At 54.4% G+C, this 23,745-nt stretch overlaps 1 protein-coding gene across 3 annotated transcripts; it reads right to left on the bottom strand.

The window, feature by feature from the left end:
* Positions 1-1,116: 1,116 nt before the first annotated feature.
* On the bottom strand, positions 1,117-10,004 carry AOC1 (amine oxidase copper containing 1). Of its 3 annotated transcripts, none has more exons than XM_090287675.1 (6): positions 9,895-10,004; positions 5,705-5,836; positions 3,895-5,483; positions 2,816-3,101; positions 2,305-2,437; positions 1,117-1,473 (listed from the first exon to the last, which is right to left on the bottom strand). In XM_090287675.1, exons 3-6 carry the CDS (start codon positions 5,477-5,479, stop codon positions 1,204-1,206), a joined length of 2,274 nt encoding a protein of 757 aa, XP_090143801.1. In that variant the 5' UTR covers positions 5,480-5,483; positions 5,705-5,836; positions 9,895-10,004; the 3' UTR covers positions 1,117-1,203. The 3 variants fall into 3 exon arrangements, with proteins under 3 accessions (XP_090143801.1, XP_090143803.1, XP_090143802.1); XM_090287677.1 differs by having other exon boundaries at positions 5,744-5,836; positions 9,895-9,998; XM_090287676.1 differs by lacking the exon at positions 5,705-5,836.
* Between the last annotated feature and the right edge of the window lie 13,741 nt (positions 10,005-23,745).

Genomic DNA, 23,745 nt, shown 5'->3' with positions numbered 1-23,745 from the left:
TAAATCAATATCGTCGTCAGCAGCCGTCCGTCTCGAGAGACGATGGTGTAGCTTCTTAAGAGTCTATCTGCACCGCCGAGAGTGGCTGTGCAGTCCGACTCGGGAGTGACACGGTATCTGTCTCCTCCCGTGTTGAATCGACATCTTGCGATGACGCTGGAGTGTCCTCTCCAGTGAACCTGAAGCTACAGAGCCTGGGCAGGGTGATATGGAGGGTCTGCTGTTGCCCATGCAGCAGACCCCCCCTCTCTTCGCAGCTGAAGGGTCCAAGGGAAAGACGGAGTCAATACAGCTTGGCTTCAGGTGCGCCGCAGGAGTTGCCGGTGTTGACTACAACGTCAAACCGCCTTAGGGACTCCGGCTCCGGATTTTCTGTCGGGGTTTACTCCCTTAGCCTTTCCCCTGAAGAGTTATGCCGCAAGGCAGCGGAGGTTTTTTGGAGTCAGAGTTTTCCTTCTCTGATAAATCAATATAAATATGTATATATATGTGTACTTCTAAGTAAATGTATACCCTCCTCTCTTTACTTACAGGAAAGGTAGCACGCTGTATACATGGTTCCGTACCTATTTTCTCTTCTTCCTTAGGTTTTCCCCATCAGTATGGGGGATGTCCTCACTCCCCTGTTTCTTTACAGCCCCCAGCACTGCACTGTGGACGTGCCATTGTTCACTGAGAGCCGCAAGGTCTCTTGCCTAGACGGCTTTGGGTCTTTTTCAGACTTAGCTATCACACGTGGCCCCGTGCTGAGTCACCGTGTATGTGTTTTTCCTGTGTCTGTCGGTAAATTTCTGGGACAAACCCCTGGACGCTGCATCAGTGTGTCAGAGGGCCATGCTGTTGGCAGTTTTGCAAGGTTTTCCTGTAGCCTCTCCCGATGGTCGCACTGCTTGCCCCCCCCCCATCCACGACGTAGGGGAGCTCCCCCACAGACTCCCAAGCCAGCCTCAGACTATTAAAACCAATCTGATAAGTGAACCCAGTGTTTTAGTGGGTGTCATTCGCCTTAGGGATGGAGGTCTTCTCGGGTGGGGTGGACCAAGGTGGGCGCAGGCCAAGGCCACGTGGACATCTTGCCCGCCATCAGCCCCCGCCCCCCAAGAAGCAGCACTTGGAGCCGAGCCCTGAGGGGTTTATTATCTGTCCTTGGGTGGGGTGGGGCCCAAGATTCTAGTTAGGAGGTAGCTGGGGGCAGGGGACCCTTCACACAGGTGTGTAGGTCCCATTGTAGCTGAAGGGGGTAGGGGTCAAGCAGTCTCCGCTCTCCTCAGGGATCCATCGCTGAACGAAGTTGGGACCGTTGTCCCGAGGCCACACAATCACGGTGTCTCTGGACGCTACGGATGGGTCCTCTGGGAAGAAGTTGAAGGGACGGAGCAGGAAGCCCACGGAGTTTCCTGGGGTAGCAGTGTTGGGGATGTCCTCTGAGTGGGGGATGTGCAGGAAGCCCACTGTCACCCAGGCCACCAAATCCTGGAGGGGAGAGAGGTGGGTAGTGCTGAGGAAGCTCAGAGAGGAGAGGGGTGGGCGATCCCCGGAAGTCCCCTTAGTAGGGAATGTGGGTCTGGTGACAGGAGCAGATCCCGGGACAGGGCACAGGTCATGGGACAGATCCCAGGTCACGGGAAAGGGCACAGATCCCAGGACAGGGCACAGATCCCGGGACAGGGCACAGATCCCGGGACAGGGCACAGATCCCAGGACAGGGCACACAGATCCTGGGATGGGCACAGATCCCGGGACAGGGCACACAGATCCTGGGATGGGCACAGATCCCAGGACAGGACACAGATCCTAGGACAGGGCACAGATCCCAGGACAGGGCACAGATCCCGGGACAGGGCACACAGATCCTGGGATGGGCACAGATCCCAGGACAGGGCACAGATCCTAGGACAGGGCACAGATCCCGGGACAGGGCACAGATCCTGGGATGGGCACAGATCCTGGGATGGGCACAGATCCCAAGACAGGGCACAGATCCTAGGACAGGGCACAGATCCCAGGACAGGGCACAGATCCCGGGACAGGGCACACAGATCCTGGGATGGGCACAGATCCCAGGACAGGGCACAGATCCTAGGACAGGGCACAGATCCTGGGACAGGACACAGATCCTGGGATGGGCACAGATCCCAGGACAGGGCACAGATCCTGGGATGGGCAAAGATCCCAGGACAGGGCACAGATCCTAGGATAGGGCACAGATCCCAGGACAGGGCACAGACCCTGGGATGGGCACAGATCCCAGGACAGGGCACAGGTATGGCCTGGGTTGGGGGCAGGAGAAGGCAGGGCCAGTACCTTATCTTCAATGTTCTCATTGTTGTGGAGAAACTCCTCAAAGACCACAGGTGGGTCCCAGGGGTCGTTCTGGTTATAGATGCTGCTGCTACACAGTTCAGATTCATGGTACTTGGTCACGGCCAGGGGGTACCTGTCAGCAGAGAAGCCGGGTGTTTCCGGGCACTGGGAGCTTCCCAGCCCCTCCCAGGGCACACCTGCTGGGTCGATGATGTGTCCCTCCCCCAGTTTCAAGATTATCTACTGGGAGTCAGTCAGACTGACTAAGCATCAACTGGGGCTCAGCTGCTAGGAAAGGGCCCCCCCTTCCCCTCCCCAAACAGAGCCGTGCCCTGGAAACACACACACACACACACACACACACACACACACACGCATGCATGCATGCTCACACATCCAGGTACACTGCCACACAGACCCAGAGTCTCACAGACAGAAACACAGACACACCAGACCTAGGAAGACACAGGGAGGAGCCTCTAGCCCTCCTCAGCCCCGTGAGCCCCCTCACCTGGCCCAGGTGACGGCCCGCTCCTCCTGCCAGCCGGGGGGCAGCACCTGCTCCGCCATGGAGTGGAGCTGCAGCCGGTAGCTGCGCCTGTGGCCCCAGGCGTTCTTCTCGGGGCTGGAGAAGAGCAGGTACCTGGGCAGAGCCTGCCCGAAGCGGAAGGCCGCCTGGAGCTCCTGGGGGTGCCTCGTCTGCTTCAGCGTGGGCTGCACCACCCGGTGTTTGGGGCTCCAGGGGTTGGTGATGTTCTCCAGCTTCATCTGCAGGGTCTGGAAGCTGTTCTTGGTGCCTGCAGGCGTGCAGGGAGACGCAGAATGAGGGTCCAGCGCCCCGAAGCAACTCAGCCCCATTCTGTACCGGGACCTCCCGCTCCAGATCACACCCAGCGGCAAACCATCGGGGCGAAGGGGGTGCTGGGGGTACACGCAGAGCCAGCTCTGGGGCGGAGGCAGCTGCAGAGGTTCCGGTGTGAGTCTGGGCAGCTCCGTTTGGGACCCTTGTCTCAGGCCTGTGGGCTGCTCTGAAGTCCGAGAGAAGGGACTCTGCCCACCGCCCTCTGTGCCCAGGGGGGCAGACAGGGCTGAGCCAGTCAGGGAGGGTCGGGACAAGGAAGGGAAGCCACCTCTCCTGGTCCTGGGGGCCCGTTGTGACATGCGATTTGATGTCAGGCTAAAGCCTGTCACAGTGCCTGTGCCGTGGTGACACTATCAATCCAGGAGACACAGTGAGTGTCCTTGATGACAACAAATTCGTCTCAAGGTGCTGGGCAGCAGTGCCACGTCTTACATTCCAAGGCGCCATCCGCTCCCCTGTCCTGAGCATACCTTTCTACCCAACCCACCCACCTCCGGGGCCAGGGGGGCCCCAGGCAAGGACAGGGTCCACGCTGCTGCACCCAAGGCAACACTGGGGTGCTGCTCACTTGCACCATTTCTCAGGGGCACACGGCTTGCAGGCCTGCAGGTTTCAGAAGCAGGCTGGGCACACGCCCCAGCCAGTTGCCTCCGGAATGTGGAAGGGGTGGCACCGTCTCCCGTGAGCAGGAGTTAGTGTCCGGAGGGCCGGTCCCCGCCGAGCCTTACCTGCCACGTCCAGGTCCACGCGGTAGTGCACCAGGTGCGTGTGCATGTTGCCAACCAGGTGCGTGTGCAGGCGCGTGCCGTGGCGCAGCCCCTCGGGCGTGTAGAACGTGGCGTGCACGTAGCCCGTGGCGTGCATCTTGGCCTCCATCACCCCGTTGGGGTAGAAGTTGAAGTCCCAAATGTAGTCGTAGTTGTAGACGGTGGACGTGGTCCGCAGCACCAGCATCCGGCCCTTGAGTCCCGCGTAGAAGTTGAAGCCCCCGTTGAAGTTGGAGTCAAAGTGGCGGCGAAGGGGCACCCCCGTGGGCATCTCGAAGAGACAGAGGGCGCGGGGGTAGCGGACGGGGTCGTCAGCATCGTAGTAGTGGAGGGCGTCCAGGAAGGTGGCCGTCTCCGGGCAGTCGATGCCGGGGGCCAGCTCGTGCGTGACGACGCCCAAGCCCCAGCCCACGTCGATGTACTTGGTCTGCATGCCCGCGGGCGTGTGGCCTCCGTACAGCGCCGCCGCCTCCTGGACGCTCACCTCGTAGGCGACGCGCTCGCCGCCGAAGTGCAGGTTCAGGACCTGCAGCCCCGTGGAGGAGCGCAGCCGGAAGGCGAAGCTCCAGCCCCCGTACTGCACCGTGTTGCCCTCCAGCCTGTAGCGGGGGCCGTGGGGCTCCACGAGGCGGGGGCCGGGCGTGGAGACGGGGCTGGGGAAGTCCCCGCGGGGCTTGTAGGAGGAGAAGAGGGGCGGCTCCTCCATGCGCTCCACCCTCTTGCCCTTGGGAAGCGGGTCCTTCAGGACCACGACGTCCACCTGTCCGTCCTTGTACTTCTGAGCCAGCTCCTCCGGGCTGCGGTAGAACTTCCCGTTGTACCAGACCTGCTCCACCGCCCAGTCCCGGGCGTTCGTGCTTCCGTGGTCCACGAGGAGCTCCAGCCCCGTGGGGTGCAGGAAGTAGCCTTCCACAGAGAGCTGCAGGATGAACCAGGAGCGGCGCTGGCCCGAGGCCACGCCCCGAGGGGCCACGTCCGTGAAAACCAGGCATCGGCTCTGGCAGTCGCGGAAGGAGAAGCCTGTGGTGTCGATGAAAAACTGGTGCAGGGGCCCGGTGGCCTCCTGCAGGGTGAGGCTCAGGAGGTCGTATTCCACCAGGGAGATGGGCCTGGAGGCCCAGGAGACCCGGTGCCCGGGCCTGGGCGGCAGCGGGCGCATGTAGCGGGGCCGCGGCAGGGGCCACACGGCAAACTCGGTGACGTTGGGGTGCTCCTGGGCTCCGAAGAAGATGACAGCGCGTGCCTCCCGCACGGGACGCTTATGCCCGTTGTTCAGAAATTTCAGCACTTTCTGCTTCTTGGGCAGCAGCATCTCAATGAGGAACACGGAGTTCTTGGCAATGGTCGGCGCGCTGGAGCGCTCCAGCCTCAGCTCCCGCCGGGACCAGAGGAAGCTGCGCACGGCCTTCAGCTCCTGGGCGCTCAGGTCCGCGAACACCCCGGCCTTGCCGCACTGGGTCCACGGGGGCGGCTTCGCCACGGCCAACGCCTGCAGCATCAGCACGGCGGCCACGGCCGCCCCGAGGGCCAGCGTCTCTCGCCTCATGGTTCTAGAACGCAGAAGAGATGAACTTAGCTGTTTTATGGGAGGATGCGGGTTTCCATCAGGCTGGGCTGGGGACTGCGATGCCCTTTGGCCCCGCAGTTTTGCTACAGACACAGCTTCCTCCCTGGGTCCCCATCCCAGCCAGAGGCCATTCCGGGGCAGCTGAGGCCCCCCCGTTGCTAGGGCCTGTGCCCAAGACTTGTTTGGCCCTGCGGGTTTTCTTACCTTTCTCAGCCCCCTGTTCTCCCCCTGTCTGTGCGTTACCTCAGCACGGCTGCACCTCCACCTTTAGGTTCCGCAGCTGGGGCCTGTGACTCAGGGAACCCCCTCCACGTGCCACTGAGCGATTCTTGGGTCCTGGGTGCGGACGATAAGCGGTGCCACCATAAATTAATAAATCCTTACCTGGGCAGGTCCTGCGGGAGCCGCAGCCCAGGGCTGGGACTTCTTCAGGGACAGGTTTTTAAGTGAGCCCTGTCCATGGTTCTCGTCCACTTAGGATAACGCCCCTTGGAGGAGCCAGAGTGACCCTCTTTTTCATCCCCTCTGAGACGTAACCAGCCTCAAGAGAGCGCGCCACCCTGTAAATTGTCTCCCACCCTGTTCTTCCCGCATCTTCACATAATCTTTCTTAATTCCAGGTGTCTAACTGAAACCACACACGGTCCTTCTCAGAAGCATTTGAGAACCTGCTTCCTGCCACTTGCCATCAGTTTAGGCTCAAATAAACTGCTATAAAAATCATCTACAGGTTTGTCAACATGGGTATTAAGGGCAGAACTCCATTTTTGAGACACCAGAATATTTTTCATGTAGATAAAATTTGAAATACAGTGTAGATGTTGAAAGAGTGGGTTCTGCACTCAGGGTTCTGCGGGGGTTCAAGTGCTCGCGTGTCCCACCCCTAGCACCAGCTATGTGACTTTGGGCAGGTTGCTTAAACTCTCTGGGCCTCTGTTTTCTCAATAGTACAATGGAAATAAAAACCACAGTACCTGCCTCCCAGGGTGGTTGCCAGAAATCAATCAGCCACAAGGACAATGTGTACAGACCTGCTTCCTGTCTCAGAAGCGCGCAAGAATCCCCAGCTACTCCTCTTTTCTTCTTTAAGTATATTTTATCGATTATGCTATTACAGTTGTTCCAATTTTTTCTCCTTTGCTCCCTTCTGCCCAGTACCCCCATTCCCTCCAGCAATCCCACCCCCCTTAGTTCATGTCCATGGGTCATGCATGTAAGTTCTGTGGCTTCACCCTTTCCTATATTATTCTTAACTTCCCCCTGTCTAGCTTGTATCAACCAATGATGCTTCTTAATCCCTGCGCCATTTCTCCCCCTCCCAGCTGATAACCCTCCAAATGATCCCCATATCTATGATTCTGTTCCTCTTCTGGTTTGCTTAGTTGGATTTTGTTTTTATTTTTTAGATTCTGTTGCTGATAGTTGTAAGTTTATTCTCATTTTACTGTTCAGAGTTTTGATCTTCTTTTTCTTAAATAAGTCCCTCTGACATTTCATATAATAATGGCTCGATGATAATGAACTCCTTTAGCTTCACCTTGTCTGGGAAACACTTCATCTGCCCTTCCATTCTAAATGATAGCTTTGCTGGGTAGAGTAATCCTGGTTGTAGGTCCTTGCTTTTCATCACATTGAATACTGCTTGCCAGTGCCTTCTTGCCTACAAAGTTTCTTTTGAGAAGTCAGCTGATAGTCTTATGGGGACCCCTTTGTAGGTAACTTTCTTCTTTCCTCTTGCTGCTTTTAAGATTCTCTCTTTATCTTTAACCTTTGGCCTTTTAAATATGATGTGTCTTGGTGTGTTTCTCTTTGGGTCTAGCTTGTTTGGGACTCTCTGTGCTTCCTAGACTTGTGTGTCTGTTTCCTTCACCAAATTAGGGAAGTTTTCCTTCAGTATTTTTTCACAGAACTTTTCCATTTCTTCCTTTTCCTCTTCTCCTTCTGGCACCCCTATGATTCAAACGTTGGCATGTTTAAAGTTGTCTCAGAGGTTCTTAAGCCTCTCCTCATTTCTTTTTCAATTCTTATTTCCTCATTCTGCACTGGTTGACTGTTTTTTTCTTCTTTATGTTCCAAATCATTGATTTGGACCCCAGCTTCCTTCCCTTCATCATTGTTTTCATGTGGACTTTTCTTTACTTCACTTAGTGTAGCCCTCACTTCTTCCCTTATGCATTTGCATTTGCTGTACTCAGTCATGTCTATCGAGTCTGTGACCATCGTTATTCACCAGTGTTTTGAATTCTGCATCTGTTAGGTTGGCTATCTCCTCGTTGCTTAGTTCTCCCACTGGAACCTTGATCTGTTCCCCCTTTTGGGCCATACTTCTCTGTCTCCTCATCTTGACAGGCTCCTGTGTTTGTTTGCCTCCGAGTCCCAGGTAGAGCTGTCGCACCTGTTATGTTGTAAGGGGCGGAGCCTTAGGGATTCGTCAGTATGGGCGACCCATTTCACCACGTTGTGGCGCTGTGTGTGTGGGGAGGGGTCAGAGAGAAAACAATGCTGCTTGCCCAGCACTTGCTCCTTTTCCAGGCACTTCTCCCACTTTGTATGGGACTGGCGCCTCTCTAGCTGCTGCCCTGGCCGTCATTCTCAGAGTGGGTGGGTCTGAGGACATTCTAGGACCGTGGGGGCCCTTTAAACAAGAGGACTCTGCTGAGAGGCCAGCAGTTTCTGCCTCCGCCCCAACCCCCACTGGTTTGCACAGTCAGAAGCAATGAGGCTTTGTTTTCCCTGGAGCTGGGACCATGAGCTGCATGGTCTGTCTGGTGTTGGGAGCGCTTCCCAGGTGTCCCTCCCGACTTTTATAATATGTGACTGTGCTTCCCACCAGCCTGCTGCTGCAGCCGCTGCTGCCACCACGACCACCACCACCGCAGCCACCGTGTCCTCTCCGCCCCGGCTCCGCCCCCTCCTACCTGTCTGGATGAGTATTTCTTCTTTATATCTTTGTTTGTTGGACTTCCATGCAGTTCGATTTTCTGGTAGTTCTGGTTGTTTTTTGGTTTTGAGGTCAATGTAATCCTTCTTATGCTTGTGGAGGGAGGCAAAGTGTGTCTACCTATGCCTCCATTTGGCTGGAAGTTGCTACTTTTTTTTAAAAGATTTTATTTATTTATTTTTTTGAGAGAGGGAAAGGGAGGGAGAAAGAGAGGGAGAGAAAAGTCAGTGTGCGGTTGTCTCCCATGCGCCCCCAACTGGGGACCCGGCCCACAACCCAGGCCTGTGCCCCGACTGGGAATCAAACCAGTCACCCTTTGGCTCGCAGGCCGGCTCTCAATCCACTGAGCCACCCCAGCCAGGGCAGAGGTCACTTTTTGTTTGAAGGAGACCATCAAATGTAATAGAAAGAGAAATCCTCTTACGAGGGGGGATAGCGCAAGCACCATGTCCTGCAGGACGGGGAGGAGATGGCCCCCAGGACGGCAAGCCCCTCCAGGCCAGGGCTCTGTCTTCCTGTGCTAGACTTCCTGGACCCCCCAGACTGAGGGTTGGGGGTGGCTTCAAACAGCAGAAATCCGTTCTCTGCTGCTTCGGTAGGCTGAAACCTGAAATCAGAGGGCCAGCAGGGCTGTGTCCCCACGGAAGCTTCCAGCGTTGGGTGGTCTTCCCTTGCCCCTTTCCACTTCTGGCGCTGCTGGCAATCCTCGGCGCCCCATGGTTCCTTGGCTTGTAAGTTCACCCCTCCAGCCTCTGCCTCACTGTCACATGGTGGTCTCCCCCATGTGTCAGCGCCTCTGTATCCCTTTTCTTCTTATAAGGCCAGTAGTCAGATCAGGGCACACCCTATTCAGGTATGACTTCATTTAACAAATTACATCTGCAATATCCCTATTTCCATGTAAGGGCGGGCACATTCTGAGTTTCTGGGAAGGATGTGAATTTGGGGGGGCACTATCGAACCCCCCAGCACACCCTCTTCTGTGAGCCCCACCTTGCAGATGCTTGGCCCTTGGCAAGCGAGGGAATCCAGAGGCCTGTGCTCTGGGCTGCTGTCGCCCCGAGGGCTCCCCAGAGGGGACGACAGGTAGGGGAAGAGACTCCGAGCTGACATGGGGCATGTTCTCAGGCCCCCTAGCGGGGTGGGGCCCTAGGTGGAATCCGTGCTGTGGTAAGGAGGGCAGAGGTGCAAGAGATGTCTGGGGGGAGACGGTCGGAGAGAGGAGCCCCTCTGCACACTTCCGTAGTAGACATGTGGGTGCAGAGGAGGGACTAGTCCTGGGTACCCACGGGGAAAGAGAAGCCTTTAAGAACAATGGGAGGAAAGGGAGGAATGTAGCCTTTGGGCAGAAATGCTGGTGAAGTCATTGTTTCTGACTCAGGGGAGGGAGCTGACCAGCAACGTCTGGGATCCGGGCCTATTAGCCTGCCACCCGCTCTTTTTCCCAGCTCACCTCGCTGTTTGTCTCAGCTCCCCACACTCCGGTCTGTGGTCCGTACGCTGGTCCCTGGCTGTTGAAGGTGACCTTGATTTCTGAGGTGTGATTTCTCTCCTAGTGAGGTTAATGATTGGTGGCTGTTACAGATAACACTTGAGCAAAGATTGTGCCCTTTAACTTCTGGGCTGCCTGCTCTTCTTAAAGGGGCAGAACTGGAGGCCTTGGGGATGTACATGTTGAAAGCCACAGGTAGGACGCCCCGCCTGGGAGAGGGGCAGCGCAATATGTGAAGATAGATTCGGCATCTGGGGCGACTGTCCAGAGATCGCAGCTCACAGCGTTCCCACCGCTCAGTTTTGGTATTTTGTTTTCATGAGGTCACAACACATCAGAGATCATGGAAGCGATCTAGAAAGTGGGATTGTGTTCATGGAACCATGGGAAGGGAAGAACTCCCACGGATGCCTGGGGTGGGCCAGAGATGTCCCCCGTTAAATCTCCAGGCTAAAGAATTAAGTATCATAGATTTCATCTCTGATGAGGAAAGACTGGTTTCCAAAGAGAAACTCCTACCATTTTTCTGAATGCAGGGCCTCTGGTGCCGAGGGGCCCTGGGAGCACGGATGGTCCGGGCTGGTAACTGTTTTGGGGCTGTGCCCTTGTGCATCCCACGAGGTTTAGCAAGGCGTCCCTGGCCTCCATCGCCAGCCAGCACTGCCCCCAACCCCGCTGACAAGTTTCATTCTTCTTACGGCTGAGTAATAGCCCATTATACAGATGCACCACTTTAATAATAAAAAAAAAAAGACTTTATTTATTTTTAGAGAGAGAGAGAAAAGGAGGGAGGAAGAGAGGGAGAGAAACATCAATTGGTTGCCTCTCACGTGCCCCCATCTGGGGACCTGGCCTTCAACCCAGGCCTGTGCCCTGATGAGAGATCAAGCTGGTGACCTTGAGGTTTGCAGGATAATGACCAAGCCACTGAGCTACACCACCCGGTGTCAGGCTACCTTTGCTCTGAGAAATCACCCAGAGGACAGCCTAAGACTTTACACCAGGTTTGTTATAGAAAGGAAGGAAAAGGGGTCAGAGAAAAGAGGAGACTTCCAGACCAACTCAAGGACTCACCACATCAGAAGAAAAGTCAAAGAAGGTGAAGTAGAGACTCCTAGTCACCCCCAAAGGCCTGGAAAAATCATCTTAGCATGGATCTGCAGGCCCAGATGCCACAGCTTTCCAAACGCACATTTCGGTTATGGTGAGTTTACCCAACAACACATTCAGCAGGTCATTTACATCTCCCTGCTTTTTCCCCACCAGGCCAGTCAATATATCATGCTAAGTCCATCAGTATTTCTTCTGGGAATGAGCAAAGTCCATTTTCATTTCCTATGGGCGGGACTAGGACCATATTCATGTGCATATGATTCATTTGCCTATGGTTCGTTTGCCTACGGGCTGGCGTCCCGCTGCCGCCATGTTCTGACGTCAAGACTGCCCCAATTCTTTATCTATTCCTCTATCAGGGAGCGTGTAGGCTGCTTCCACATCTTGGCTATTGTGCATAATCCTGCAATGAACACGAGGGAGCACGCATCTCTAGGAATTAGTGTTTTTGTTCTCTTCGGACAAATACCCAGAAGTGGAATGGTTGGGTTGTGTGGCAGCTGTGCTTCTGATTTTTTGAGGGATCTCCATACTGATGTCCATAGCGGCCGCACCAATTTATAATCCCACCAACGGAGTGTGAGGCTCCCTTTTCTCCTCATCCTCACCAGCACTAGTTACGGGTTGATTTTTTGATGGCGGCCATGAGTGGTCCCCAAATCTGTCTCTTCTGCCGCTTCCTGGAAGGCAGGGGATGTATCTAATTTATTTAACGAGACAGAGACCAGTACAGTGCCGGGCACAGTGTGGGTCCTTGTGCTTTGTTTTTAGAGCCAACGAATGAACAGATTGTGTAGAGGAGGGAGTTGAAAGAAATGTTAGGAACCCAAATGTCAGAAATATTTTGATTACAAAAAAAAACAAACATGCTTGATAGGAAAGCTTCAGCCAGTTTCCCCCTCCAGCTTTATTTAATTAATTGACTTACACCATTGTGCATATTTAGGGTGTGGAATGTGTTGATTTGATACATTTATATATTATAATATGATTACTATTGTAGCATTGGCCAAAGCCTCCATCATGTCATGTGATTACTATTTTTAAAAAGATTTTATTTATTTTTAGAGAGAGGGGAAGGGAGGGAGAAAGAGGGAGAGAAACATCAACGTGTGGTTGCCTCCTGTGCACCCCCCGAGTGGGGACCTGGCCCACAACCCAGGCCTGTGCCCTGACTGGGAATTGAACTGGCGACCCTTTGGTTCTCAGGCTGGTGCTCAATCCACTGAGCCACACCAGCCAGGGCCATTTCTTATTTATGGTGGAAACATTTAAGATTTATTCTCTTAGAAGCTTTAAACTATATTATGCAACATTGTGTAATCACTATGCTGTGCATTTGATCCCCAGAACTCATCACCTCCCGCTGGAAGGCTGTGCTCTTTGGCCAGCATCTTCCCCACTCTGCCACCCCCTCAGCCCCTGGCAACCACGGTTCAATTCTCTCTTCTACAAGTTTTCCTTTTTAAATCCCATACGTGAGTGAGACTATACAGTATTGGTCTTTCCCTGGCTGACCTATTCCTCACTTAGCATAATGCCCTCAAGTTCCATCCAGGTCGTTCCGGCAGAGTTTCCTTCTTTCCCATGGCCGAACAATATTCCAATCTATAAACCACATTTTCTTTACCCAGTCACCTGTTGGCAGACAATTAGGAGGTTTCTGTGTCTTGGCTATTGAAATATTGCTGCACCAGACATCGGAATGCAGGTATCTCCCTGACATCCTATTTTCATTTCCTTTGGAAATATACTCAGAGGTGTGATTGCTGGGTCATAACGTAGTTCTGTTTTTAATTTTTTGAGGACCCTCCATACTGCTTCCATAGTGGCTCCATTAATTTACATTCCCATTAATAGCACAAGAGGGTTCCTTTCTCTTCACATCTTCATCAACACTTATCTCTAACAGACATGCTAACAGGTGTGAGGTGCTGCCTCACTGTGGTTTTGATTCACATCCTATGATGAGTAGTGAGGCTGAGCCTCTTTCCAAGTACCTGCTGGCCATGTCTTCCCTGGAAAAATGTCTATTCAGTTCCTCTTTTAATCAGTTTTTTTTTTTTTTTTGTTATTGAGTTCTGTGAGTTTTTACCTGTTTTTGATAATTAACCCCTTATCAGATATAGGACCTGCAAATATTTTCTCCCATTCTGGAAGTGGCCTTTTTATTGTGTTGTTTCTTTTGCTTTGCAAGCCTTTAGTTTGCTGTGGCCTTTCAGCGAGGTCACTGTTAATGCAGGTGGCCATATAGCTGGGGTCTCGGGCAATCAAATGGGGGACAGTCTTTCTGTGGCCTCACAGGCCCCTTAGGGCAAGGACAGTGAGCATGGTGTGAGCTATCTCAGGTGCCAGGCCCCACATTCAGCAGGGCCTCCAGTTTAAAGCTCTATTACCATGTCTTGAAGTTCCTAACTTCTGAACAAGGGGCCCCACGTTTTCATTTTATGCTGGGCTCTGCAGTTCATGTAGCTGGTCCTGGCTTTAGAAGGCCAAGGAGGGGTGGGGTGTGGAGAGAGGGAGGCGCACAGTCAGGCCAGCTGAGAGCCGGGAGGGAAGACAGATGAACCGGGCTGATAACATGAAGGGGGGAAGGCTGACTAGCAGAGGGACCTGGGCCAGCGATCAGGCAGATGGGAGGCAGCAGCGGAGAAGCAACAGGTAATTGAGGCCAAAGTCTCAGATGCCTGACTGGAGCGCAGCCCTGCCGCCTCCTCTTCCTCATCTGCAGTTCGCTTTTTTAGCCCCGTTCCCCTTATCCAAGGACGCTGCACCGGGGCTGGCTTCCCTGGGAGCAGGTGCCCCCTGGCAGCGTTCCAGCGCTGGCTCTGCAGGGAGGCCGGGGAATGGAGGAGTCTGACTTTGTATCATCGGCACCGGAGGGCAGGAAGCCCCGGGGATATTCAAACACCCACACCCAGGCTGCAGCCGCCCCAGGAAATGCGAGGGCACCGAGCCTCTGAACCTGTGCCCTGGGTGCTTCTTGTTCAGCTGTGACTCTTGTTCTTCATCATCATCATCATCATCATCATCATTTTTTGCTAAAGGCTGTGGGATTTTATAAATAGCAAGAAAAAGAAAACATATATTATCATACGTTATCCACACCAGTAGAAGGATGGATGAGGCCCAGGTGAGGAGCTCAGGCAGCAGCCAGACCACGAGCAGAGACCTTAGTCCCGGGTGGGGCGGGGCTGAGAGAACGGGATGAGACAAGCTTCGGGAGCCCTGGCCCTGCGGGATCAGCAGCCCCCGCCAGCTCGCACCCCGGTCTCTGTGTCATTTGCTCCCCACCAGGAGCAGGTACAGTGCTGTGCTACCAGTTTCCACCCGACTGGGCTGAAGGGTAGGGTTTGTGCTGTGTGTTTCTGTTAAAGGGAGGTGAGCCTGCAGGCAGGGGACTGAGAGGAGGGGACACTTAGGGATAAACAGAGCCCACTGGTCAGGCCTTCTCTCTAGTTAGGGGGGTCCCTTTCACCATGACGACCACTCATGGAGGCCTGGGCACCTCCACGCCAAGAACTCCATGCACGTGGTCTTGCTTGATCCTAAAGGTGACCCCCTGCAGTTGGCACCATCGCTGTGACTGCACAGCAGGTCAGTGGCAGAGCCAAGATTTGCGCCTGGGTCTCCCGGGCTCCCAAACCTGCAGGCATCCCTCAAGGTCATTGCTTCCCTGTGGCAAGGGGGTGTAGAGACCCCTGAGGGGCAAATGGGCACCTTCCTCTACAGGAGAGACTCCCTGAGTCCCCTTGATGGCAGCAGGCAGCCCTTCAGAGCCTGCTTCTGCAGAAGAGCTGTGCGTCCCTGCTAGGAAGCGTGTATGAGACCGAGGCCCGCGGCGCTGGGAGCAGCACACCACACCGTCGCTTATACGTACCTCTAAAGCATCTTCCAGTATTATACCCTGAGTGTATCTCTTCCCATCTCAGCGGTATAATAACTTATCCTAGAAGGCAGGGGCCAAGTCTAAAATGTTAGCTTTTTGGTAAGGATTAGACATGTTTTTGTACCTGAATAGGAGCTAAATCTCTGATTTTCAGCTATGGACTCTGTCCAGGACACGCCCGGATTCCACACACAGGAGGCCTCCTCTTAAAGCTCTCAGGCCCCATTCGGGGTGAGGGTCTCAGGCAGAGCGGGTAGCCTGAGGGCCCCTCACTGTGACCAAACAGAAATGGAGGTTCAGCTGCCTGTCACCACAAAAATCAAACTCATGAGGCAGACGCCGGCGCAAAAGGGAAGAGATTTTAGTCAAGGGCCGTGAGATCGGGGAGCAGGGCGGGCTCCTTTCTCGCAGCCCATCTCCTCTGCGGGCCCAGGACAAAAGTCGGAGTCCAGCGGCCCCGCTCCAACTTCAGGGATCGTCCTCTGAAGCCTGCAAGTGGCTGCTAAGCAGGCAGAGTCCACATTCGGCTGGTGTAGCTTGTTCCCGGCTGCCGTTCATTCCTGTCTCGCTCCCGGAGCCTGCGTGTGGAGCCCAGGGGGCCGTGGGCCACGCGGCTGCCGGGGCGACAAGGTCCTATAGTCCCGGAGAGAGCGCACGTGAGCAGGTGCGCGTCGCCAGGTGGGCGGGAGAGGAAGTTAGAGGCTCCCTCTTGGAGGCCGTGGGCCACGCTGGTCTGCAGGGGATGGACATGAGGCTGGTTTCTGGTTTCGGGGTTTATGGACACTGTTTCTACCAACTTTTTGGTACAAGTGAGCGGGTGACCTTTTCCCCTGAGTGCATCCCTTGGAATGCAATGGGGCAGTTACAAGCCATAGGACTGAGTGGTTCATGCGTGGTTTTCCGAGTGGGTCTTGCGTGTGTGTGGAAAGTCTTCCCAGTGAGCGTGCAGACCTGTCTCAGCGGCCAGGGCTCGGGCAGGACCAAGCTACCATCTCTGTGGATGCTCAGGCTGGGTGGGCTATCTGGTTCCTGAACTGTGTGTCCCTGAGATGAAATGGGACAGGCAGAAAACTGGCTGGGGCGAGCAAGAAATCCCCCCAGCTGCCCTGATTCTGGGGTCTGGGGGGCGGAATAGCACGATTCTGACCAATCGGCTCAAGCAGAGCAGGTGGTGTGGGGGTACCCACAGTGTCTGGCACACAGGAGGTTTTTGTAAATATTTGTTTCATAAGGTATCAGTCATTTTCCAAGAATTGTGTAAAAAACATTAATTTTTTCTTCTCCGGCTTCTCCCGAAGGAGACTCTTTGTAGCCACTAGGAGGCGGTGTTGCTCACATCTGGAGGCTTAAAAGAGGGGAATTCAGGGGTGGCACCAGGCATCTGAATTTAAATTCAATCTTGTTTCCAGTCTGTCTTTCAACTGGTTAATCATTAAGTTTAAAAAGCACGTTGTCACCCTGGCAGGTGTGACTCACTTGGTTGGAATGTCGTCCGTAAATATAAGGGTTAGGGTTCAATCTCTGGTCAGGGCATCTGCGATCCCAGGCCCCCCCACACCGAGGGCCAGGGCGGGCAGCGGGAACTGGACGTTTCTCTCTAGTGCGGATGTTTTTTCCTCTCACTTCTTCTCTTTCTAAAAACAATGGAAAGAAATGTCCTCTGGCGAGGGTTAAAAAACACTCCTCTGCCACATATATTGTCATGCCCTGGCTGGTTATCTCATTGGTCAGAGCAACCTCCTGATACACCAAGGTTGTGGGTTCCACACAAGTAAGTGGAACAACACATCGATGTTCCTCTCTCATTTCCTCTCTCTCTCTCTCAAGGTCAATAAATAAAAATAAAAAACCATATTGTCCTAAGAACTATTTGCAGGCTAAACACTGAACTAAAGACCCTGGTGAATCACTTTCTTCCTCCCAACTGGAGAGGTCCTGAATCTCCCTCCTCCAGTGTTTCTAAATCAGTCCTTCTGTGGCCCGACTGGATGTGAATTCTTTCCGGTCTTCCTTCAGATGCATGAATGTCATCTCAATGTGCCCTTCTGCTCAGAAGTGGTCTTTCACTGGCAGAGTCCGGCAGCGGAGCTGAGTCTCAGACATCCTGTGCCCTCTCCTCTGCCTGACCCTCCCAGGCCTCTCTGCAGCAACCCCCGACCCAGCTCTGCCTCGTTGGGGGACCCTCCCCCCTTCCCAGCAGCCTCAGAGTCGCAGCTCTCTGGTTTTCTCTTCCGCAGGAAATCAGATGTCACGACAACCCTGCCTTTTTTTTTTTTTTTTTAATTCGAAAGCTATTTGATTAGTTGCAAACACAGCCCAAACCACAGGTTTGAGGTTCCTGTTTCTATGCGAAAAAATGATATGAATCTAGAAATGACTCCGAGATGCTGACATATATGCAAATAATCTCAAATGGACCTTCTTCTCATTATCTAGGTATCGTTGTAAATTGTCACACAGGAAGACGGACCCCTTCCACTCCCCTCCACTTGTGTACAGTTCTGTGAGCTTAATACACGTGTAGATTTATGTAGCTAATGCCATGATCTGGATAAAAAAGTGTCATTATCCTCAAAAAGCTGCCTGAGCAATTATCCCGTCTTAGTCACACTCAGATGCTGCCCTACAACACGGCGCCCCCACTCAGCAACCACAGACCCGTTCTGCCGCTTCCTCTGGCCATGGCGGCTCTACTTCGGATCACCCTTCTCTCTGGGTGATGGGTCCTTTTTATTTAGCTGTTCCCAAGATTTTCCTCTTTAGTCTTTAGTGGTGTCATTACGTTCTGTCTGGGCTTATATTTTGCTGTGTTGGTCCCGTGTAGGGTTCATCGAGCTTCTTTAGTTTGTCGGTTTCTGTCTCTGGGACGTTTTCAACCAGATCCCTTCACACACAGACAGAAGCAGCTGTTCTGGGTCTCTTTCAAATGCTCTCTGGGTGTTCTTTCCATGGTTCTCTGGCCTTCCCTGGGCCCCAAGGGGTGTCTTCTATGGCTCACATCACGGGGCTCTCTGGTTCCATGACTTCCTGTTCCGTTGGGCCCACAGGGACACTAGCAGGATCTCAGAGCCGGGTGGTGTGGGCCCTTATTCCCCAGAACCCCTCACGGCCAGGTCAAGTGCTTCCCTGGGAAGGGACAGCTCACGTCAGGCACCATCTCCATCAGTTTTCTCTGCCTCTGGTGGAAATGTAGCAGAACCCCTGGGCTGTTCCGATTGAAACAGAACCCACGGGCTGTTTAGTTAGGGGCCCGATTGCCCGCCGCCAGAATCATAACTCTCAATACCGGAGTTTGGTGAAAAGAAAAAGAATTGTTTATTTACACAAAGTCCTGCCTCCCCCTCTCAGACCTGGCCAGTCTGAGGAAAGTCAGAAACACCGTTTCCCTACTTCCTAGGCACAGTTCAGCTTTACCAGCGGCTGCCAATCACTCAGTTCTGATTGGGGAGGTCCTTTCTGTGCTGTGGTGCCCTCCAGCTCTCAATGCAGAACCGCCTGGATTCTCAGCCTCCTTGCAAACTGCCTTCTTCCCGTAAACCGCGTGGATCTCCTCTCCTTCTCAAAACTGCATGGCGAGAGCTTCTTCTTAAAGCCGCCTGGAGACCCCTGCTCCTCCAAGCCACATGGAGGGAGCCCACGAGAGCTGGGGCCAGAGAGCCCGAGACCCAGAGAGCCAGGGCCAGAGAGCTAAAATGTCCGCAGTTGCTTATCTATCCCTGACTGCATCCTCTGCTGCAGTGGGTGTTGCAAGCACCTCTGACCATTCACAGAACCCCACGCAGGCTCTGTAGGCTCCTTCGGTACCAGCCCACAGTCCAAGACTCCTCCATCTTCTGAGCCTTGGAAGGAAAGGGGATCTTTTTGCAACAAAGTTTCCAGCTACTACCCCCAGGCATGCAAGGGCATCCTGAAAGTTGCTTCCTTTTCGCTATCTCCCAGCTGCAAGCTCTGGGGTTTGTTTTTGGACTCCCCTGTTTCTGTAACAGAAACACGGTAACTCCTCCCTTTGCCCATCTTTTGCCCGCCCCCCCCCCAACCCCGGGCTGACCACACCCTCCCTGACCTCCCTTGGTTACGAACCCTGGTACGGGATCGTCGCTTACAGTTTTCCTTACACTTCGCTAGCAGGTTTGTAAATAGTCCCTTCATCAAATATGTCTCAAATGACCCAGTTTGAGCACTTTGAGTGTGTCATCTTTTTCCTGCCTGGACCTCGGCAGACAGAGCGTTTTGGGGGGACCATAATTAGCCTTACTCTGCCTGTCACCCCCAGGCGGCTGCCTCCCATTGGCCTTTCAGGCTTTTGATCCTTTTCCAGGTTAGGCATCCTAAAGCCAAAAGGTCTGTTTGATGATCACTGACAAGTTTTGCATTAACTGATACAATTACTGACGTTTGTACGAGCCATTGTTTTAACAAGTTTGAAGTTACCTCAAGAATAGGGAAGCCTAATGTGTAATTATTATTGTGATTATAGCACTTCATACAGAAGAGGGTGTGAGACCTGTATGTGCCGTTTCAATCATAATAACGAGGTGTCCACTACCCAGGTTAAAAAGAAAAGTTGGCCCCGACTCTAGGCCTCTGCGCGGGTCTCTGTGGAAGCACCATTCCCTCCCCGGCCACCCCTGCTGGGCGGAATGGCTCTGCTCCCCGCCTCCCTCCTCTGTCTGAGAGACGCAGATATAGGGAATGCAGCTTTCCATTCTGGAGGGCTGAGGGGCACGTGCAAAGCGAGCTGTGTCGGGAAGGGTCAGACCGGCTTTCCTAGTGAGGCTCACGCCCTGGGTTCTGGTGTCCCCTGAGCTGGAAGCCCCCTTCCTGGGGGAGTCCGTGGAGAGTCACGAGCGAGTCTTGGGAAACGTGAGCTCCCCGTATGCGGGCAGCGGCCAGGCTGTGCTGTGGGTCAGCAGGAATATGGTCGGTGGGTCCCGTGACTCCCTGAACTGGACTAGGCCAGAGCAGGACGGTGATAGGAATGTTCTCAGCATGTCCCCGTGGGGATACGGTACAGAGGGGACATGCACAGGCTCCAGACAACTCAAGTGATGAAATAAGAACCTGGCTGTCTCTCCCTTTGGCTCGATGCTGGTTGATAACACCCCAGTTCTTCTCTTCTGATCCCATTTCATCCATGTTGCCCAAACAGTGCTTCTTCCTTAAAGAAAGAACCAAGTTTTCAGTTCGCTATAATCAGGTAGTGCTTTCCAGCATCTGCCCTGGGAGATAGTCCTTCTTTAAGTGATGGATTTTATCCACAATATACTGACCGGACAGACGTAGCACTCCTTATTTTTGAGGTGAAAATGTATTAATCAGAGTAATGCCTGGCTGTAAGTGGCAGAATATGTAAGATAACACGAGTTCCTTTCTTACATAAACATCTAAGCTGTCCTCACCTCTTCCCATGAGCACACCAAAATTACAACTAAATTATGGAACAATCAGCCTGGAGAACCACGTGAAGTCCAGCTGAACAGAAGTCCTAGAACTAAGGATGCGCTGAAGACGCACGTGGAGACTGGTAGGAAGGGCGGAGACTTGAAAGGGGCTGCCCCACACCCACATGTGGTGGCTGAGAATCAGCAGCGGGGGTAGGGGGCAGAGATCTCAACTGCAGAGGTTCCCCCTGAGGAGTGAGGGGTCTCAGCCCCGTCCAGGCTCCCCAGCCGGGAATACCAGTGCCTGGAAGAGGAGCCCACATAACATCTGGCTGCGAAAATCAGTGGGGATTCCACCTGTCCAGGTGAGAGGGAAGGCTGCCGGAAGCCCGGGCGTCCTCTTAAAGAGCCCACCCACAAACTGGCTCACAGGCACTCACCTGGGGCTCCGCCCGAGGGTCAGCAGCTAAGGGAGAGACATATAAGGAGAGACTGAGTTGTGTGGGTTCCGGGTGAGGGCTGGAGGGAGGGCCGCCTTTGTCCCTGTGTGGAGCCCTCTTCCTGCAGGGCCGTTGGATGCCACCTTTCCTGTGTGGAGCCCACCCTCCACAGGGCCCAGTCTGAACCTACATAGCCCGGGGAGCTCCACTAGCTCCGCCCTGAGGACTCCAAGAGACCCGCCCCCCGCCAAGGTCTGCAGGCCTGTGTTCACCGCAGCGCTATCTGCACTAGCCAAGATATGGAAGCAACCTAAGTGCCCGTCCCTAAAGGACTGGGTAAAGAAGAGGTGCTGCATGTATACACTGGAATATTACTTGGTCATGAAAAGAAGGAAACCTTACCATTCGTACAACATGGACGAACCTAGGTGGTACTGCGCTAAGTGAAATAAGCCAGTCAGAGAACGACAAATGCCATATGATTGCACTTCTCTGTGAATTCTAAAGAACAAAATAAACCACCACCACCACCACAAAAACAGAAACGGACTCAGAGACACAGGGAACAGACCGATGGCGGCCAGAGGGGTGGAGGGTTGGGGGCTGGGGGAAAAGGTGGAGGGATTAGAAGCACGGATCGGTAGTTACAGAACAGTCCCGGGGCTGTGACGTCCAGCCTGGGGGAGAGAGCCAACAATATTGTAGCCACTACGTATGGGGCTAGGTGGGCACTAGAGTCACCAGGGGGACCGCTTTATAAATTATGTAATTGTCTAACCACTGTGCTATCCGCCTGAAATAAATATCAAATCCTGTTGGATGTCCACTGTGATTGAAAAATAAAAACAAACAGAAAACCATCTAGGCAGGCAACCGGGGTTAGCATATTGTGCCATGGGTCACGCTTCTTCTGTCCTGCTGTTCGCCAGCGAAGGGACCCCAGTCCTGCCTCACCTCATGGTCTGAGAAGGCCTGCTCCAGGTCCAGCTGTCACACCTGGAGCATCGTGGGCAAGGATGACACCCCTTCTCTAGCGGGGCACTGCCCTGGAGGTGCACACACTATTTCCTCTTACGCCTCCTTGCCTAGAAGTAAGTCTCTTGATCATACTTGGCTGCAGAAGAGGCTGGGAAATCTTGTCTGCCTTCTGAGAAGTGATGTGTCTCATTCACATCCAGGGGTTTGAGCTAAGCTTCGCTGTGTGCGGGAAGGTCACGGTGACGGTGATGGTGTGGAAGCCTGGGTCAGACTCCTCAGGCTGCACGACCCTCTGTTTCAGTGACGTGGCCAAGCGCTGCTGGTCAAACCAGGTGTGTCCCCGCTCTTCCTTCCCCAGCGCCTTCTTCTTAAGCCTCACGGCAGCTCCCTGAACACCCAGGTAGAAGACCGAGGTTGCTGGAGAAGCTCTCGGTTCAGGACGAGTCTGGGCTGCCTCAGGCAGACGTCTGTCCCAGCGCCGCTCTGCTCCTGGGCTCACAGAGCAGGAAGGCTGGCACGTCCTGGTGGACAGGCGATGATGGTGGCCCCGCTTTCGAATATGTTTTGCTGTTGTTCACTGAGCACGAGTGACTTTACCAACGGGCCTCAATCCCACCATGGCCAGCCCACTGCAGACAGGATCCCCCACCCACTGACATTAACTGTTGTGTTCAGTGACAGCCATAGGGACCCCACTGTGCAAACCACCCAGGAGGTGCCCCTTCCTTGTGGCATCTACAGTCTCCAGCTCGGTCTGCCTCCCCTGTCTCCATGCAAGCATCTAGACATGATCCGGGTCCTGGATCCTTCGTTAATATTTGCTGAAAGTGGGGAGCAGCGGCTGGCCTGGGAGGGGGGCTGGGAGAGCCGCCTTACACCTCTGTGTCCCTTGGCTATTTTCTCGTCTGTAGAAACGGGATTAGCCTCAGGACTGGAGTGTCTTTTTGGTTGCTAACTTTCCACTGTACCACGTTGACGGTGACAGTATGGTGACGGGCCATCCCTTCGGACACGTCCATCGGTCCCGTCCACTGTCCTCTGGGCACACTCACAGCAACCCCTGACCAGATGCCAGCTTTCAGGTGTGCAGCAGACGCCAGTGACCGTAGGGTAAGGTGGAGCCAAGTCCCCCCAGGACCCCACCCAGCAGCCCCAGCAGGAGCTGAACCGCCTGGAAGACGCAGAGCCTCAGGGCCTGGCTCCCAAGTCTCGGGGAAGCCTTAGGGGCCTGCCACTCTAGGTGTTGACTGTTAGAACCCCAGAGAGAGAGAAAGAGAGAGAGAGAGAGAGAGAGATGGGGAGGGAGGGGAGAGAAGAGAGGAGGGGAGCCAGTCATGCTGCTGCGTCCGGGGGGGTCGGGGTGGGGGGAGGCTGGACTCAGGGTTCCGCGGCTGGGACTGGAGGTGGGCACGTGTCTTCACCCGGAGTGTGCCTTACCTACAGCGTCACTGAGGCCAGAAACAGCACAGGAGCCCTTGGTTTCCGGGCATCCGATAAAGCTGACCCGGTGTCACATGCAGACGGAGACTGGCCAAGAGTGAGCGTGGCAAGAGCAGGTGTCTCCCCTTTCCTGATGCAGGGACCCTGGGTGCCACTCCCCTTCCAGCAGCCTGACTCGCCCAGGAGGCCGCCAGCAGCCACCTGCTGCCCGGGCCTGGGACGGGGTGTCGGGGGCAGGCAGCTCAGGCCCAGCACGGGCTCCTGGTAGATGTGCACGTCGGTGTGGGTGGGCTGGGGGGCCCCAGGAGCCCGTCACCACGGGCTGCCGTCCCCATGCCATGGACACCCGCCTGGAGGAAAAGTCGGCAGGCTTGCACAGATTTCAAGCATCTGCATCCAGGGGTGAGGGGTGTCCTGCCAGGGCAGCCTGCCTGCTGAGCCCCTGGACCCTCCCCCTTCACCTCGTATCTGCTCGGCCCCCCACTCCCCCTCAGGGCCTCAGGGTCTGGATCAAGCAGCGCCTGTACCCCCACCTCTCCGCCCTCTGTTCCCTCTTCTCTCAACCTTTCCT

The sequence above is a fragment of the Furipterus horrens genome, unplaced genomic scaffold (genome assembly GCF_987537825.1).
Source record: "Furipterus horrens unplaced genomic scaffold, mFurHor1.1.pri manual_scaffold_9, whole genome shotgun sequence".
Taxonomy (NCBI): Eukaryota; Metazoa; Chordata; class Mammalia; order Chiroptera; family Furipteridae; genus Furipterus; species Furipterus horrens.
This window is presented reverse-complemented; position numbering and strand designations above follow the sequence as displayed.